This window comes from Petromyzon marinus, chromosome 20, assembly GCF_048934315.1.
Source record: "Petromyzon marinus isolate PM22_M1 ecotype Great Lakes invasive population chromosome 20, UKy_Petmar_22M1.pri1.0, whole genome shotgun sequence".
Taxonomy (NCBI): Eukaryota; Metazoa; Chordata; class Hyperoartia; order Petromyzontiformes; family Petromyzontidae; genus Petromyzon; species Petromyzon marinus.
In genome coordinates, this window is record NC_133686.1 from 5,052,343 (window position 1) to 5,072,098 (window position 19,756).

General features: G+C 44.5%; 1 protein-coding gene across 2 annotated transcripts in view; it reads right to left on the bottom strand.

The window, feature by feature from the left end:
* Positions 1-19,756, bottom strand: part of LOC116944200 (transmembrane protease serine 6-like) — a 32,259-nt gene that overhangs the window by 3,395 nt on the left and 9,108 nt on the right. For both annotated transcript variants that reach the window (XM_032957710.2, XM_032957711.2), the window contains exons 5-18: positions 15,071-15,138; positions 14,156-14,319; positions 13,169-13,201; positions 11,916-12,120; positions 10,740-10,879; positions 9,348-9,460; positions 7,001-7,113; positions 6,191-6,333; positions 5,240-5,341; positions 4,509-4,625; positions 3,284-3,400; positions 2,275-2,446; positions 1,443-1,717; positions 333-466 (exon numbers count right to left, since the gene is read on the bottom strand). In XM_032957710.2, coding sequence (XP_032813601.2) covers positions 333-466; positions 1,443-1,717; positions 2,275-2,446; positions 3,284-3,400; positions 4,509-4,625; positions 5,240-5,341; positions 6,191-6,333; positions 7,001-7,113; positions 9,348-9,460; positions 10,740-10,879; positions 11,916-12,120; positions 13,169-13,201; positions 14,156-14,319; positions 15,071-15,138 — 1,896 coding nt within the window. The remainder of the gene's footprint in view (positions 1-332; positions 467-1,442; positions 1,718-2,274; positions 2,447-3,283; positions 3,401-4,508; positions 4,626-5,239; positions 5,342-6,190; positions 6,334-7,000; positions 7,114-9,347; positions 9,461-10,739; positions 10,880-11,915; positions 12,121-13,168; positions 13,202-14,155; positions 14,320-15,070; positions 15,139-19,756) is intronic.

Consider the following 19,756-nt stretch of genomic DNA (forward strand, 5'->3'; position numbering starts at 1 on the left):
TTCATTGGTGCTGCATGTGGCATGGAATGAAACCCGATGCCACTGCAGCGCGTAGAGCGCTCTGCTCAGGTTGCCGTTATATTGTTTTTTTTTTACAAATATAAAATTGTCACAATATCAGATTCCTGCAACTTTATAGTTGTATTTTACATTCACATTGTTTTTGTGCTTTGCTGCATTTCCTGTACAGTACATCTCACACCTCCGATTAGCACGGTTGGCTACGTACAGTGCGAGTGGCTTTCTGTCCTGGACCTCCGGGGACCTAAGGTCAGCCTTGAACCTATGCAAGTACACCAAGCCTACTTGTGCTGAACATCCATTGGTCTCACCTGGCACGCGTCCTTTCCTCCGTCAGGGTAGCCGGCGCACAGCATGCGTGGCGTTGCATGGTCGTAGCTGCCTATGCAGTCGCTCTGGCTTATCAGGGGCAGTTGGACCTCCTGCATGTTGTTGGATAGGGAGACTGGAACAACAACAACAAAAAAAAACCTTACGAATCATCACGAGGTCCATTTAATCAACGGGCATGCACACAACAAAGAATAATTCCTAGACGCCCTTTTAAAATCAGTCACCGTTAAACGGAGGTAACGATCTAGCGCGTGTGGCGGCAGCATCTGTAATGCAATGGTTCTGGCAATAATGGCTCTTGGCTCGAACTACAAACTCTACATGGAGTGCAGGCACCCATCTGGCGCAGAAACACCGTTGGAAGTCACTGCAATGGCATTTAAGTTCATTCGTTTCCCTGCGAAGATTTTCTTTTTTAAACCCATGGCGCAGGTTGCGGCTCCAAAAAGTGTAGTCACTGGGCTCTGTCATGGAATTGTGCCCTATTTACGCTAATTATGTTCTGTTTTGCCTTTGACGGATTGCAACACAAGCAATCATCATCAGGTGTGACAACCACAGCAATACATTTTACTGAAGTGGGAGAGAAGCCGGAGTCAAGGGATTTATACTGGGCATGGTGGGGGGGGGGGGGGGAGTGGGCGGGGCTGTAGGTGTGCGCGGGGGGGGGCTACGCATCTACAACGATTGCTGTCAAAACGGATGGTGGCACTCACACTGCTGAGCGCTGAGGACGTAATTAACTCGGTAAAATAGACTAGTATCCGGTAAATAAGATGGAACTGTGAACTGTTAAATTTTACTTGGTTAATAACATCTGTTTCAATGATTGCCAAGCGAGGTTGAGCAGCTGACAGTTCTGAAGTGGGTGACCACTACGCACAAATAGATAGCCATAGGGATTGTTGGGGGGAGGGTGGTGTGGGAGGGGGGGGGGGCAGCTATCTGGTCGGTAGCACCACCGTTTCCATCATGCCGTTTGGTTGCTGGGCCCGCTTGGCATTTTGGGATTTTTTTTTTACCGGTGTTCAGCAATTGTGGTAAAAATGATATGTATACATGCATGCGAGCCATGTGTCGAAACTCACATTCGTTGCCTATGACAGTCCCCCAGCCAGAAACCCAACACATCTGTCCCGGCAGGAAGGCGTGTGACGCGGCCGGCATGCACACGGTCTGCACTTGCTCCGTGAGGTTGACGGGCGAGTCGAGTTCTAGCAGCGCGATGTCGTAGTCATTCTCCGAGCTGACGTACTGTCTGTGCACAACGATCTGACGGATCGAGCGATGCTGCTCCATCGGGCCCTCCTTGTCCAGCAGCAGTTTCCCGAAGAAGAGCGTCCAGTCACTCAGGGCCTCAACCCTACAATTTCCATGGAAAAAAAACAACAAATATGAAAAAAAATTGTTTCATTAATGATCCGTTTCACTTTCAATTAATAGGGGATCAGTCAAAATGTCTAATCTCCATAAGCCATGGTCAATTTGATGAATGTTTAAAAAAAGCAGGCAGGGTTGTACACGTCTCAATATTCCGCGTAAGTACACATTTTATTTGCGCCGTTCTCATACAGCGAAGAAGCTACGTTTAGCAAGACAGTACAGAGTCTGAAAGTAGTCAGAGTCGGTATTGCTATGTGGCTTTACACAAATAAATAATTTGGTGGGAATGTTTTGCAGTAATAAAAAATATTATATTCAAATGTTGCATGTATTGGAGGTTCACATCACCACTGCAGCCACACAAAAAAAAACACATTATCCTTGACATCTCGACCCAGAACGGTGGCAATTCATTGAACTGCCACGAGAGAGTAGATGCATCGCCCACGCCTTCAGTGATGCAAGCCGGCTGCTGTCGCAGCCTCATTGCGCCACACGGTCAGAGAGGACACGCCGACAAGACAGAAATGTACGCACTTTCCGTAGACGCAGTGCGCGGCCGTGAGGACCCATTTCGGGTGGATGAGGGAGCCGCCACAGTGGTGGTTCTTGGTAAGGCCGCTCCACAGGCTGGCCTGCCATGGCCAGGCACCCGCCAGGGCACTCTCACCCCCCACGATACGGCTCTTCACCATCCGTTTGCCGCAGGCTGAGGGAGGAGGTGGAGCGCGGGGGGGGGGGGGGGGATAAGAAACAAAAATTGAGAGACGCCGATGAGAAATGCTGAAGAGAATTCAGAGGTGGTGAGCTCTGGACAGTATTTACATGACCGACTGCAGCATGCAATGCCTTCCATGAAGCATCAACCACCAGTCAGCTTCCCAAGTCATTTATGGTGATGCCGATTTGGGCAAAGCTCCTTTCAACATATATATTCTGCAATTTTACCCCTATGTCATGAGACGTAGTGTCCATTCAAATCCCTCTCACAGCAGTGCAGCCCTTTGTGTTAGAGGACGGCCAATAGAAACAGCCACTTCAAATCCCTTCAAGTGGCCTCTGGTCCACACGGGAATGGGCAGCACTTTGAAAGTCAAACAGATATCTTTATTATTATGATTATAATAATAATGATGATGCTTGTTCATCCAGGAAAACCTCACCGAGTATCACGACTCTTTTTCAGGACCCTCCTGAAAAAGTCATAAGACCCCAGTTTTTTTTGTATGCACAGGCAGCTTCCTAGATTCAATCCCAGGATCTCAGGGGTACAGGCTCATCACTTTCACCATCATTCCCCCCCCACCTCCGAGCCAACCGGCAGCAAAGCTGCTTTAAATCAGAATCGTTCAGACTCATCCATATTCGACATCCATCGACATGACAGAACAAAGTTAACGTCATCATTCTTAGTTTGTTATTCTTTTGCGCAGCTAAAAAAGGGATGTGTGTGTGGGGGGGGGGGGGGGGGTGTGCGGTAAAAATCTGTGAGCGCAATTAAATGAAGAGGATCAAAAAGAACAGCTGCTGTGGGGGGCGTGCTCACCACACGATTGCTCATCGGAGCCATCCGGGCAGTCGCTGTGGCCGTCGCACTCCGGGTTCGGCTTGCGGATGCACTGTCCGCTGTTGCAGTGGAATGTGAACGCACTGCACAGGACCTCTGCCAGAGGACAAGCACAGGGGGAGAGCAAGTTGTAATGCATAAAATAACAAATGTGGATTCTGTTCATGCCTTCTAGTTGACCGGTTGACCGTTCACCATGAATCACCACCTCCCATATGCCCAATAGAGAACTCTGTTCATGGGCAACATCTATCATCATCCCATTGATTGTTAGAACTGAGATTGGTCAACCCCTGGCCTACTTTTCCAACAAGATGAAAACATTGACGCAGGTTTGTGGCAAATCTCTCATTAACAAAGTTTGATTCTGGTCGAATCCCAAAAAAATGATAATTTTATGGGTCTTCGCTATTTTATACGATATTCATTGCATGACATTTCTTATATTTTGTTGCATTATTTCATTCCAGTGGTTTTTACGTTGAATGTACTTATTTTCTTGACACATTTACCACTGGTGAGCTAGTTTTCTGGTGGTTATGTATTATACTATTCTTTGTCAAGTATAAATGATGAAGATAATGGTAATAATCGTGCCTTAATTTCAGGCAGAGCTGTTTAGGGCCGAGTTTGGGGGTGAGGGAGGTGGGAGGTAAAATATTCTGTAAAAAATTAAGCCCTTTGATGGTGATGCTAAAACCTAAAACTATAATAAACAAACTGCAAGGTGAGAATACGTTTTCCCCTTTTTTCTGGCAACAAAACAGGTGTTAAGATGTTAAAACACCAAACTGAGATCTTTTACAAGGAATCATGTCTGCATGATTCCTTGTTACCACCGTTGGAGACTAGGCGTTTACACCGTTTGAGACGAGGCTCAAAAGAAAGCCGTCTCTGGTGTGGACCAATCATATATTATCAGAGCATGTTTTTTTGTTTGCATTCTGACCACAAGTATTGTGGTTAATGCAGACATGATTCCTTGTAAAAGGTTTCAGTTTTGTGTTTTAACATCTTAACACCAGTTTTGCTGCCAGAAAAAAAGGGGAAAACCTATTCTCATATTTTGCTACTGGCAACGGAGGTCCCATGATGAAACTGCGAGGTTTTCCCCACAATGACCCAGTCACAGTCAGCCACTCGACGCCTCACAGTGGGCCGTGAGATTAGGCACGGCAGCGGCGTGGTACGGGACGTAGCGCACCTTCTCCGAGACAGCTCTTCTCATCGTTCCCAGAAGCACAATCGGCAGAGCCACTGCAAACGGCGGACAAGGCCACACACTCAGCGCCTGCTGCACATTGGAACTGCATGGGACAGGCTGCACCGCAGATTGTCGGAGAGGAGAGGGCGTTGGGGGGGAAAGACACAAACAGTATTCTCTTACACAGAGTCCAATGTGGGGAAGATTTATAAATAACAACAAAATGTAGTTAACGTGTGAATAGGCGAGTAAAAAAGCACCACCAAACAAGTAAAAAAAAGTATCTCAATCCACTGCTGGATTAAGGCATGTCCCAGACCATGTAAGTTATGACGGTTGTTGACCATATTTCACGATGTATCGAACCAGTTCAGGTAACCCGCCCCACCCGGTGTTAGTCATGGTTGGCAATCAAACTTAAGCAGCGCACTGCGCTAACAACTGCACTTCCACTTCAAGTTGTAAGATATAGTAACAATTAAAAATAAAATAAATATAAACAGACGTCAGTACTGTGACTCCATATACACAAAAAATACGGTTATCCGTCTATTCGCTCTTTAGACCAATATCATCACTCCAGCATTTTGATTAAGCAAATAAAATCCTAGCCCGGTTTTAATTTAAATCGGCAGCAGAGTTGGGCTCATTAAACACAGGAAGGCGTTCAATTCGGTAGGTTCACAACGCTTATCGTTTGCCCAAACAATCTGTTGGTGCAAAAAGCTCACAGCAGTTCATCTCGTCGCTCTTGTCGGGGCAGTCGGGGATTCCGTTGCACTTGGTCACGCACTCCGAGCTGGAGCCGCACAGGAATCCTCCCCTGGGACACGCTGCTCACGACACACCGCACACCGCACTGGTTGCGCAAACAAACTGGGATGCCCGGAAGGCCACTCACAGCATGACGTTCCCTTGATCATCAGCATCACCGTGATCCATGGGGCAGATAGCCCGTAAGGTGTCCCACAGCACATTTCCTCATTTGTTTCCACTTTCCTCCGTCTTGTGCCAATATGTTTAAGGAATGCACATCTTTCCAGGCGCTTAGATGTCAAAAGGAATAAGAATTTGCATTTATTTGTGTGTTTCAGCAACTCAAAGTGCCTTACAATCACATCATCTCAACCATTCAATCGCCTTAATGCAGTTTAGCCGACAGGACCTCCCCCCCAGTGGCAGCTGTCCCTGTGTGCACAAAGTGAACACCGGGCCTGCAAATGCGTACATGGGTATTGGTTTACCAAAAAGGGTGGTGATGTTGCTCCATTTTTTTTTCTCCAAATTAAGTCATTTGTGAGCAAGTTATCAAATATGGACCAGGATGCCAACACACATGGCCTACTCTTTTTGGAATGGCTTTACGGGATATTATGGTTCTCTATTTATTTTTTTTTTTATATTTCAATCGGAGCCCAGTACAGACCCCAAACCGCGACGTAGGGAGGGGTGTATAAAAACTCCGCGGCTTTACGGGATCTTTTACATTTCACTGTGAAGCAGACGGCGTGTATTTAATGTTAACACATCCTCGCATTTTTAATGGGGGCAGCAACTGGCTCTCAAACCGTGAACCCATTAGAGTTCCATGTTCAGTGTTTCTGCGAGCTCTTTGTAAAGAAATACAAAAAAAAAAATCACAACTTTTTAAGAGACCGTGAATGTTGCGGCGGGCGGCTCACGGTTGTAGATGTCGTAGACATCGACAGCAGCTCTGATCCCGCCGCGGGTGTGAATTCCCTGCGACGTGAACTTGACAGAGACTGACAGCATCCCGGTGGAAACACGCAGGATGCGCGATCCACTCACGAGGCCCCCACAGTAGCTGCAACCAAAAAAAAGGGAGCGCAGGCGGGGGAAAAAAAACGAAACGCGTGAGACAGGACTGTGGATATGACATCGTATTCTTATAAAGGTTAAATGTGCAGCCCCGCGAATTGCTCGCTCACGCCCACTGCTGGCGGGAGGGCCTCCAATAAAGGGAATTTCAAGAGAGCCCTTTGAGGATATTGGTGGTCGACACTTCCACACCGGTCGGACCTCTCGTTCTGGAAGAGTTTGGAGTACACGCACTTTAACCCCGCCACACGACCTACGTATCTGGCCGACTGTGGTGAACCCATTTATACTGCAGGGGGGATTTAATCAACTTGCCCCGTCATTATAACTTCCGGGAGGGGAAATGAAAGCAAAATAATGACTTCAAAAAGATATACGGGCAAACAAACCACAGGGTTTGCACATTCTAAGCGGCTGCTTTAATCATCTTTAATGAGAACATGCTAAAAATACCATATTCTCCAGATTATCAGATGCTCCTGATGGTATGACACCCAAAGCTTTTGCCCATTGTCAATAAAGTTATGCAAATTTGGCGACCCACATATACTCTTACCGGATTATAAGATGCACCTGCAACTTTTGCTTTAAAATACAGAGGTGGGTAGGGGGGAAGCATGTCCTATTAACTACCAAAAAAATACGGTTCGTACTTTTGTCCGTTGATGATCCACAACTCATACTGGCATGGGCTTGTTGACGGTGACTGTGCTTGCAGCTCGTATCCGTCAAAGTTTAGAGAAAGCCCAAATGAGTCGTTTGGCATCTGCAGACACACACACAAACGCACAGCAAAAAAGGCTTGTATAAAATGTCAGTAGCATATCTTGAGCAAGGCTTGCAGAATTTTCTTTTGTATCCCCTCCCATGCCCTTGGCTTTTGCCATCTCCCCTTGCTTCCGAACCCCGTGGGCTGACAGCCAATAATCTGCTCTGGCTGACGAGTAATTGGGCCCCGAAAGATATGGCTTACTTAAAGGTCATCGTCTGATCCGTGGCTCATCATCGTTGTCTGCCGTGGGGAAATTTGGAAGTGCCACTGGTCTCAGCACCCTCCCCAGACATGCCTGGCACTATGCCACAGCATAATTATAGCTCATTTTCAAACAAACTATCCCATTGTGTTTCATTTCCTTGACAGAAACTCTGACCTGGAATCAAGTGGCTGTTGACTGCTTTATGTCGGTAAACAGAGCAGTGTTTATACAATCATATTCTCGGCACCTCCTCCGCAGTTCAAAGGTTATATTTTATGGGCACAAAGATTTGCTGCAGGACCCCAAAAGTGATAGTAACACTTTTCATGCTTCTATTAACAGATATGTATATGACCTTTTCAACGGTAAATATTTGCAAAAGATTTTATAGGTTCATAATGTATATGTCAATGCACAAGACCAAGTATTACAACTCAGGTCTGATCCGTTCCCACGGTGAGGCTTCATTTGAACAAAATCGGAGAGGAAAATATCCTGAACACATACCCCAACCTTGACTACGGGGTAAAGATTCACAGGTTTGGTGGATAATGTTTGATTTTTTTCCACCCTCCAATCACAATTCAACCATGTTATTGGTATGTCATGAGAAAAACAGTTTCAGTTTCATTTATTTGGTATATAGCCCTGTGAGCCATTCGGCTCTTGGATCGGGTGCAACCGCAACAAACAAAAAACAAAAACATGAACAAGAAAACATCTTAAAGTGACTATGTGTGACTGCAAACAGAAAATCTAGGAAAAAACATTTTCCTGAAAAAAGCACCGTACACCAACGCTGTGTGCAAAAATCCCAGTGGGATGCAAGTCAAACAACAACAACAACCACAAGACAACTTAGATTAAGGCCATCAGTCTAACTCCGTACTACAACAAAACAAACACATTTACATTCTGAACAATGGAGCTAGTTGTGTATCACCCTGTGTCAGAGAACAGCCCACAGAAGATGAATTAAAAAAACACTTCAGAAGTCACTTCGAATGGCCTCTTCATTCCTATTAGGGGTACAACTATTTCATGCTCTGCAAAAGACCGCTTGTTGTAATTAAATCAAACTAAAATTCTTACATTTCATTTTTGGAACCAGCCAATTAAAGTGAAAATTACCGATTTATTTTGTTTACAGTCCTTTGTGACCGAGCTTCTATTTTCAAAATGAAATTCACCAATGACCAGATGGTTTTTTTTTTGTAAATGGAATTTATTAACTATTAATTTCCATATAAAATGTTTATTCTAGTTTCCAAACGATGTGAATGAAGAACATAAAAGCGTTGTGCCAAGAGCAATGGCCTGAGGCGGCGCTGGTTGTTTTCCATTAACCATGAAAACGCTGGAATGATAAAAGGTAAAAGTGCAGCACTGTTATTGCTTGCTCAGATCACCGATGGCAGAAGAGCCTCCACTATGTAAGTATACAGTAAAACCTTGGATTGCGAGTAACTTGGTCTGCGAGTGTTTTGCAAGGCGAACAAAATTTTACAAAAATATTAATTTGATCAACGAGCGAGGGTCTTGCAATACAACTAGCACGTATACGCTTTGTCTGCCGAGCGTCACGTGATCACAACTGATTTACGAGTGCTTTGATATACGAGTGCTTTGGATTACAAACACGTTTCGGGAACGAATTATGCTCGCAATCCAAGGTTTTACTGTATTTGCTGAACTTCCTTCACACCGTACGTAGCCAACCGTGCTAATATCGGAGGTGCGAAATGGAGCTCTGGAGGGGCACCTCTAGAGGGAATTTGGCCTTTGCTTCCACCCTGCCCAGACATCTTGGAAGAGGTGGGAGTGCCCACATTTTACCCTACCACAGGTGACCCGCCGATCGACAAACTGTGGCAGACCGGTTTACACTGACGGGATAGACAGAGGCGATTGGGGGGCAGGGGACGGGGGTAATTTAAGAAATCTCCCACGTTTCAACTGTCGTGACAGGAGCTGGAATTGAACTGGCGACTCCTGGATGTGCAGGGCGAGAGCAAAACCTTACCATGAACGTCCAATTGCAGCTGAAATATGGGGGGTAGAAGTCCGGGTAGAAAGGCGTGGACACGAAGCCCTGAGGTTCCATGGTGGGGAGCAGCTGACGCACACCCCCACACTCTGGCAAGGCAACACAGGTCGAGCAGTCAACGTGATGTGGGTCAACGGGGATGTGGATCAACGGGGATGTGTATCAACGTGACGTGGATCGACGTGGTATATGCGAGCTGAAGGCTTACAAATTCATACATCAGAAGGAATGCATCATGTTATTTCCCACCGGCAAGTATTAACTTGTGCAGGCGTTTCAAAATACTGACACAAGTTCTTTGTGGTTGAGTGAACAATGTTTTACTGTAAAGTGTCGAGTTTAACCAGAATGGAATGCATTTGAGAAACTTTAAACAAACTTTCATGATGTCAGAGCAGAAAAACAGCCATGGGCTAGAATGTTGAGAAACGTGTCTCTTTTTTCTGAGCGCAGTTTCAACATCTTGTGAATTTGCTAACAATTGAGCAACACCTGCCACAGTATATATATAAAACATGTAATCTTGTCAAGTCATCTCAGGACTAATGGCCTTGCCTTCAGAAGTCTGAGAGCATAATGTCTTTTCTTGAGATTTACAACATATTTAATGCGTTCACTACACATTTCCCATTCAAATTGAAATGTCTTAAATGAACTCTGCTTTTCATGATTGCCTCTGCCACCAGCACCAGAATTAATTAAATTTGCACCAGGCATACAGCTTCCCAAAGAGCAGGTTTTTAGGCCGAATACTGCTCGACTGGGTGATGACCATGTACACAGGTTGGTAAAGCCGCAATATCAATTATTGTATTGTAACGTCTACGCTTCCATATCTCTGCTCCGCAACCTGCACCGACCAAGTAACCCCCCCCTCCACCTCCCGCACCCCCCCACAAACCACACTGTGTGGAAAAACTAATCCAGCAGTGCATTGACAAAAGGCTGCATATCTTCGAGAAAACATGCCTAACACAGTTAGCTGTGTAGCTTGTACAGGAGTGGAGAGTCTTAAATCATGCAGCGCATTAAAACTAGCTATTTTTATTTGATTTTACCAGGTAAGGCCCACTCAGCTATAAAGCTCCAGAAGTGATCTGGCCACAAATGAATGCTCATCAAAGTGGCTTATCATGTGAATATTTATATCAGACAAATACTCTAAATGTATGTTTCTAAATGTAGAGGGATAAACCAGGGGACCCAGAGAAAAATCCAAGCGACCACGGGGGAGAGCGAGAGACACACACAAACTCCAAATATACAAGCGGCGTCAGTGTCGGGATCGAACCCACGACCTCCTGTATACCAGGCGAGGGAGTTAACATCTCCTAGCCATAACTGCGGCCGATGCAAGTGCAGGAGTACCTTGTTTTTTCACAGCCTGGGCGACGGCGTCCAATTGGTGGCCACCGCCACTGCCACCGTTGGCGAGATTGTGCCACACCAGCAGCAGGATGCGCCCAGACGAATGGAAAGATATCGCCCCAGAGGCCGGGGTGCACGTGCTGCCAACGGGAAACGTTCTCAAATTATCGCAGTGTTCTTAAGCTTACAAACACTGGTGCCAATCCACCGCTGGGGGAGGACACCTTTCACACCGAGCGGGTCGTGGAACCTATTCGACCATAGTCCAGGGGCCGCTGAAGGCGTGAAGCATCGACGTGGGAACATATACCGTACGGTACAACAAGTGAATTCTGATCCACTGCCCACTCTGCTTACCACCACGTAGCGCAGTCACACGGTCGCCTGTGACAAGCTTGCATGCATTTGTGGTCACCCATCCAAGCACTATCCAGACTCAAAGCCTGCTTCGCTTCAGGGATCTGAAGAGATGGGTTGCATTCTGGGTAATTTGGTCATGGGCATCAAAACGTTTATATTGTCAGAATATTCTAAATCCACTGTTACACGTTCTGTACTCCTGTTGTGCCAAAAAATAATTATGGAAGTTGATACAATTTTACATGGGCGGCGTATATAACAACAAATTGGTTGCACATTCCAAGCAATTTAGTTTAAATAGGTTTGATTTCCAACTTAGTTCATCAGTAAAATAATGATACAATTTCCAATTATTTGTCAATTCAATTCTAGATGAAGGCCTCCCCTGCGCTGTGTCGGTGATGGGGATTGTTGATCAGTGCGAGTGCGGGGGGAGCATAGGGCCAAGGACTGGTTCACAGATGACGTTTAGCACTGATGTTAGCCGTGGCAGAGAAACAAAACTCAGATCAGCAGGCTAATACCACTCAATACGAGAAGAGGGGATAACTATGTATACATGCGTTGTCTTGAGTGGTGTATCTTAGGTTTTCCCAGGACAGGTGGCAACCCGAACTCCACCCCAGGAATTCTATAATACACCATTGCCACTTGCCAATCAACGAATCCCGTTGCCATTTTAATCATTGAACAGACCTTTCTACTGTAATCAAACACAACTGTAAACACACACCCCCAGCAAGTAATTCGACCCAGAAGCCACGGGGGGGGGGGGCCCCGTGGTAAATCTGCAAGTGCGGCCAACTCTTTGCTTACTCTGCGACGAGGCTGCTGTTAGCAGGGAGGACCCCATCATACAAGGCGACGGCATCGGTGCAGATGGTCGTGGAGGGGTCGGCCTGCAGCGCAAGTTGGACCAGGGAGCCCTCGGGCGCCACAAGCATCCATGCGCACGACTTTCCGGCCCGCGATGCCACCGACACCGTAGAGTCGGCACCCAAGTTCACGACCTCCAGACAGTCTGAAAACCAGGACCACCTCAACGTGCAACCAATGGACAAGACCTCGCAATGAAAGAGCCAATTCGCTATACGCATTGTTGTGGCGCATCATTGTTAGTCAATTAAATTAAAACCAAAACAAAGTAACTCGTACTGGGCAAAGATCCCGATGCTCAAAAATGATCTGCCAAGTTGGGATTACGCAGAGTAACATTGTCTTCTGCTGCGAAAAAAAACTTAGCAAGACCCACATGAAAAATAGTCTTGAGACTCAGTGAGGATAAACAAGCAAAATAATAATCATAACATTGTGCTGGGATGCCAGGCGAATCAGAATCTATACAGTAAAACCTTGGATTGCATCATTCGTTCCGGAAACATGTTTGTAATCCAAAGCACTCGTATATCAAAGCACTCGCATATCAGTTGTGATCACGTGACGCTCGGCAGACAAAGTGTATAGGTACTACTCGTATTGCAAGACCTCGCTCGTTTATCAAATTAATTTTTATTTAAAAATTTTGCTCGTCTTGCAAAACACTCGCAATCCAAGGTTTTACTGTATTTAGACTGGAGGAACCTGATGAGCTATGAAGGTCTTTTTCATGGACGTCCAGTTGATGTTATTGGCAAGAGCCTAGAGCCCCTTGCAAACGAGATAATCAAACTGAAGGGATTATCCAGCGGAAATATTTGAATTGAAAAAAAAGTGCACACATTCTTTTCGTGGAGCATTATTAATTAAAGGATATATAAAGCAGAATTCCATTCTGTCTCCACATATAGATTTATATTGACTAAAACACATTTTTACATGTGGAAAGAGAATGAAATTTTGAAAATATATGCCGATGAGACATAGAATATTAAAACCGGTCTAGAGTTTGCGTATGTCAAGTGCTGTTGGATAACATTGGTCTCGAAAGCCAACAGGGTGATTGATGGACTGGATCATTGTTACGTGGAGGCACATAACAGAGGCCTGTCTGTATATGAGCAAGTTACAAAATTTGGCAATAAGGTTCAGAGCAGAAATGTGATTGTGTTGCTGTGCATGTGAAATGTTACCTGCCACGATATCCAAATCTCCAGTCTTTCCATCTGGAATAACACATTTATTTTGCATTAAAGCTGTATTACGCTTTATGAGGGTTTGCACGATAGCACACAAGAGAGAGAGAGAGAAAAACACACACATGCATTCTGAACGAATAAAAGCAGCCAAAGTGAAATAGGGCTCAGCCTCTTAAAGTTAAGTCAATAAAGGAGTCAAGTTTGATCCAGTTGAATGTTTAACTTTGCTTACTTTTGTATAAACTTTAGTAGACATGACATCTTTAAAGAAACTACTCTTTTTTGCCCATTCACAGTTTTTTTCTCTCTCAGATATCACTTTTTCATATTTACATTTTTGCAAAATACTCCAATACTTTAACCACAAGCGAGGTTTTTGGGTTAGATCGTGTAAATATAAATGCGTCGTTAAACCTGCCACCACCCAACAGCCAATTAGCAAGGTTTGTCACGTAAACAAAACATGTCAATTCGTTACAAGTACAGCACACCGGTGCGTTGGAGAGTAAACCCACAACATTTACAATTCCAGTACGATGTTTTGCCAGTAATTACAACCAGCATCATTAGACAACAGCCGGATTTGTGGAGAAATCCTCCTGTTTCAGTCTTAAATATAGAGATAAATGTGATGTTATCACTTGTGATCCTGTGGTATTGTGTTGAACTTCACTGCAGTCTACTGCACAGTTGAGATAGAACTTGACTGACTGGGAAATATCTCTGGGTTTTGTCTATAGCGGAAAAGGTTGTAGGCAGAGATGACCGCCCCCACACCCCAACCCACGCTATTTAGCTCTGCTCGTTGTGATTTTAGCCGAGATTACTGTGAGATGGCCAATCGCTAACCAAGCAGAGCTGGCGACTTTGGCATCGTGCATTCCCGCTCAGCTTTCTGAGATTTTTAGGCGAAACCAGAGACGGCACTTGCCGAAAACCCACGCACACTTCCCGAAGCAAAGTCGATCGACGCGCTCGTACCAGAGTTAATGGCGATGGAGCCAGGGTTGATGCTCGTGCCTGTGGTGACATCGTAGAGGTCACCGCCGCGGAAGGCGTCCAGCACGTTCTGGCGGGTCAACTTGTTGCTGTCGAGCGACTGGACCGCGAACGCCAGTAGGAACCGCACCACCACGCTGCCGCTGCTGCATCATCATCACACAACCACGCGCGCCTTCACGTTGCAGACAATTGCTGCGAGCCCCACAAGATTGTGATGGGCGAAGGTCAGGGTGATGACGTGTTGCATGTGTGTACGTTGAGAGGTGGAGTGTGGAAGGGCGGTGGTGGTGCTGGTGATGGAGAGGTCGATGGGCCGATGTTGTCGAAGCAAACTCTTTTAGCAGGCAAAGGATAGGGATTTCTGAGCAAATTCCTCAAATTTGCTTTGGGATTTGATCGAGGCATTACATCGTGCAGCCCAATATGTAACTAATTGTTGGTGAATGCGCAATGTGCTTCGCAGTTCATTTACTTCGCCATCTATACATTCAAATGACGATGCCAGTTGTGAATACATGTGATTTTCCAAGCAACTTTGAAAGAACAAACCAAGACTTTTAGAGGGCATTGCCACGAATAGCTGATAAGAATCATAATTTGTAACGTTACACAACATCAAGTTTAAGTACTTTCTCCTTGCTAAACAAAACAATTCAGCAGCCAGAAGTTAGGATCTCTGCTGCGTAAATTAAAAATGCCCACAAGATTATCTTGTTATTGAGTCAGTGGCTCTTACCAGGCTGTGTGTTTGTAGAATATGTATGGGAATGGTGATGTCTTCTTGAAAGTCAAAGAATGTCGATATGCTTATTAAGCTTTGCTGGTGAAGTCACATATATATTGACGTTAAACAACACACTTCTCTTTCTACATGAAAAGGTTTGCATTAGTCACCTGAAGCCCAAAACTTTACTTTCTTTGAAGTATGGAGACAGCACTGATGACTGGAACACTTCATCGATCTGAGGACAAAAGATTGGCCATTTGATTCCAGCAAAAGGCATAAATACTCGCTCTGAGAAATTATATTTTATGGGCCCTTAACAGTAAATAGACATGTAATCTGTAATGAATAAAGTGGCTGAAAATAATATTGAGGACAAATAAATGTCAGCTTTTATTTTGCCTGCCTTTAAATCATTTTCAGTCAAACTGCTAAATGTTCTGGATTTCACAAAGTCAGGGTTATTCCATCTGTGAGGATAGCAGAACAACGGCCTTGATTGTTATGGTAAAGGTCACTTTGGAAAACAATTAACAATTGGGCCTTCAGATGCCCAAGCCAATTCCGAAACATAATGCGCACTTGAACAGGAATTAAGTTAATATAGCTGCTTCGCTTGAGCAATGCGCGCATGCACAGTAATGGTTTGAGTTCATGACGTCAATTTTACCACGATTACCATCTGACAGACTTGCGCTAAATACATTCAGGAACAGCTTTCCAAGTAGTCGATTGGTGCAGCGCTATAGAAGCCACGGCCGATTTTGACTAGGGGGAAAAAAAACCATTGCTACAAAGGGTATTCATGACAAGTGAATGTTAATGCGGCGATTGTTTCCTTGCCAAACCTTCTCTACCACGACCCTCTCCTCCTCCCCATTCTCCCATCGCTTTTGATCTTTTTGATAACTCTCCTACACAGCAGCCTATCCATATTCAACAGCACTTAGGACTGTGTTAACGTTTGCTTTTAGTAAAACACAGCGAGCTTGCGGACAATACATTAGCAGTAATTTTTCATTTACTGTTGAAACCAAGCACAATAGCAATTGTTAGGGGGGGGGGGGGTTTCCCATGAGGCAAAAGGAGTTAATGTATAAAACTAGTAAAACTTGTCTACGTAGGCCGTCCCGAGGAAACATGTCCAAAATGATAATCCAGCTCATGGGATGTGAAGAATGACAAGAGGAAATTCTAGAGTTAAAGCGTATTATTTGTGAAACATTAACGCCAAACCTGGCAGAGCAAGATAAATGTCATGTTTGTGACAGGAAAGAAATGACTTGTTGAAGTACATCTGAACGTTTAGTAGAAAGTACAGCGTGCCATGAAGCAGAGGGAGTTTATAACACGAGAGGAAAAGATAATAATTTCACACGTTTATAAATAAATGTGTTATGTTAATTTAGAATATTAATCAAACACTACTTATGCTCGTCTGTTTTGGCTTTTAAACAGACAAGTGTCCGGAAAATGTACATCTAGGTTCACATCGGACTACAAAGTCTTTTAGCCGATGAACCTAAATGATACTTTATTGTATGTTATAAATTAAATGATAATGAAACGGAGTACAAGTGTTTTTAGTTTGAAAGCTTTTACTTGGTAAAACGTGGTCATCATATTCTTAGCTCTTTCGGTAAAGTCACGTTGAAAGGAAACAATATATTTTATTATTTTATTGTTTCCTTTCAACGTGACTTTACCGAAAGAGCTAAGAATATGAATTACTGCAGTCACGAAAGCTTTTAATCACGTGGTCATCGGTTAACACCAAGACATTGTGCTCGTGGAAGTAAACTGATCATTCACCCAGTCCAACATGAGACCATTTAATGGACATTAGTGGCATGCACAGCAGAGTTTGCTTCTAAGATTACAGTTGAAGACATTTTTCACGCATATCTAAATTGTTTATAACGGAACGAATGTGTAGCACTTGCGAACTGTAGAGCTTTTGTTTGGTTGGGTCGCTGCAGGTTGAATGTTTTAATGATGGTCTGCCAGGGGACCCAGGTATCGGCATGCACACAACGATGGACGTGCGGTCTTCTTCCAAGGTATGTTCTATTTTAGTCTCAACTCCAAACCAAAACTAAAAATGTTTTTACTTTACCAGGTAAGGTCCAATGAGCTATATAGCTCTTTTCAGAAGCGACCAGACCACAAATGATAGCTCAACGAAGTGGCTTATCACGTGTAAATGTATAGCAGCCAAATACTGGATATACACGTTTCTAAATGTGGAGGGAAAAACCGGAGGACCCAGAGCAAAATCCACGTGACCACAGGGAGAACATGCAACCTCCAAATATACAGGCGTTGGAGTCGTGATCAAACCAACGACCTCCTGCATAACAGGCAAGGGAGTTAACATCTCGCCATCGAGACGTATTACAGTAGAAGTACACGCCATGCACGGGAGCGTGCCCATCGTCCTCCGGACACGGGGGAGACCGTGGGACGTGGGTGCGTGCAGGGTTTAATGTGGGGGGCAGAGGGGGGGGGGGGGGCTTCCCCCAGACTGCTACCTAACACCCTGTGCCACAAATGATAATTGCTTAGGGAGGTTTAAGTCTCTGGGTCCCTCCGCTCCTCTTTCCTCCCCTCATTTTTCCACTCCCACCCATCCCCCTCCTATGTTTTGTACTGTATATAGTATTATCTTTAGGTTTTATTTTGGCACTGATAAATCCCATAGAAACCCGGTTTACAGCAAACGATACACACAAAAAATTCAATGCAGTGCATCAACTATAGTACAACTAGCACACAAAAAAAGACTATAAATGAAACGAACTCACGATTCCCTCTTTATTGTGTTACAGTCGCCTGACGTTCGACTCATAAATGCTCGTTGAAAATTCCTTCGGCGTTTGGTTGGCGTTTAAAGAAAGTGTAACAAAAAAAACCACGTACATTACCTGATGTCCATTTAGGAAATTTCAATGCGCGACAAGTGAAGCGAGCGCCCTTTCATTTTTATTCTATCTACGTGACTTTACCGAAATAACCAAAGAATATAAACACACGTGTTTTGCTTAACCATAGAAAGCTGGGGAAGGGAACGTTTAAAATCACAATGTACAAAGTAAACCACTTCGTGTGACGAGAGAGAATTGATCCCATGATGGGAACACTCTTCGCTTTATGGTGAACTAAACCTCGATGTTTTATTTAGCTTCAGATCTACAAATGTTTTGATGAGGAGTGGAAAGGATGACGAACAATGATTCACTCGAAGCTCACTAAGGAGCTAAGTCCTGTGCTGGAATTGTTGCTCTCGGCAAGTCCAGCCTTTCAGGAACTGAGAGCTGTATCAATCATCTGCATGGCAACTTTATATTGACAAGTGTTTATTATAAAGTGATGAACCACAAGAGTATTCAATTTAGATTTTAAAACGGAATTTTTTTTTTTTTGCTATCGAACACTGTGTATAATGCTACAAGGCTTTATTTCCGTGGGAGCTGTCCAGGCCTGGGATCCAGAATATGTCCCCACCACCCGCCACTGTCAGCAAGTGGAGTCCAGGTTTGGGGACCCTTGAGAATATTCCATGAGCAATTAGGGGCTGGCCACAAGTACAATGGAATGGTTTTGTGTTTCTGCTATAAGGCAATGTTGATGACAAACGCACGCCATTCGATGTGTGCCTTCTTTCTCAAAAATGCAATATGCTAAAGGATATAAACTAAAACTATTAAACTAAACTTTTGTTATTTATTTTACCAGGGAAGGACCAATGAGCTATATAGCTCTTTTTAAGAAGCGACCTGGCCACAAATGATAGCTCACCGAAATGAATTAGTGGAAATTTATAGCAGCCAAAAACTCTAAATGAACGTTGGATTCTAAATATGGGAGGGAAAAACCAGAGGACCCGGAGAAAAAAACCAAGTGACCACAAGAACATGCAGACTCCAATAATACAGACGTCAGGATCGGGATGGAACCCACGACTTCCTGGAAATCATGCGAGGTAGTTAACATCTCACCACCCCTATGCACGACGTATACTCCAAAATGTGTTTTTAGATCTGTCAATTTCCTCAACAATGGAATTTAATTTTAAAAATTTGTCGAGCCCAATATTTCGAGATCGAGTGCCACCCTAAGTGCACCGACAATAAAATGCACTTTTAGAGATGCAACATCGGACTGACAACCGCCACTTACGTAATGAAATGCACCCGACTGCACCTACAGCAGACATGCGGGGAAACCCCGAAGCAACGTGCAGGCTCATTATTCAGATAAAATAGAATTTGAGAGTCAAATCTGATTATTTTTCAAGTCCAGCCTTATCCGGAACTGAAAATGGTTGTAGTTCATTACGTCACAAACACACTGGCCAGTTGAATCAATAAAAATATCAGCTATAAAGCTGTGTTAATGACCATTGTTGTTCTGAGCCTTTTTTTTACGAGCACTCTTTCCCCAAATGACAATTCTGTTAACAGGCATGCCACCAAAGAGCAACAAGCAAGAGGCACTTGTACAGAAGTGTAACATCACATTGACAACCGCCATTAAATTTAATCAAATGCACTTACACAGGACAGAGCAGACACGTGGGGGGCAAGCCCAATTCGACACGTGGGCTCAGTTTTCACAACAAGTCCGATATTACCCCCCCCCCCCCAACTTTGAGCAAGAGCGCAGAAGTGTTGTCACCACATCTACGCCTCTATATAAGGAAGGAAACAGGTGGACTTGTCCACAAATCTGGCTGTCGCCTGATGAAGCTGGTTGTAATTGCTGGCGAGACGTCGTACTCGGATTGTAAATGTTGTGGCTTGGCTCTGCAACACACCGGTGTGCTGTACTTGTGACGAATTGGCCACGTTCTGTTT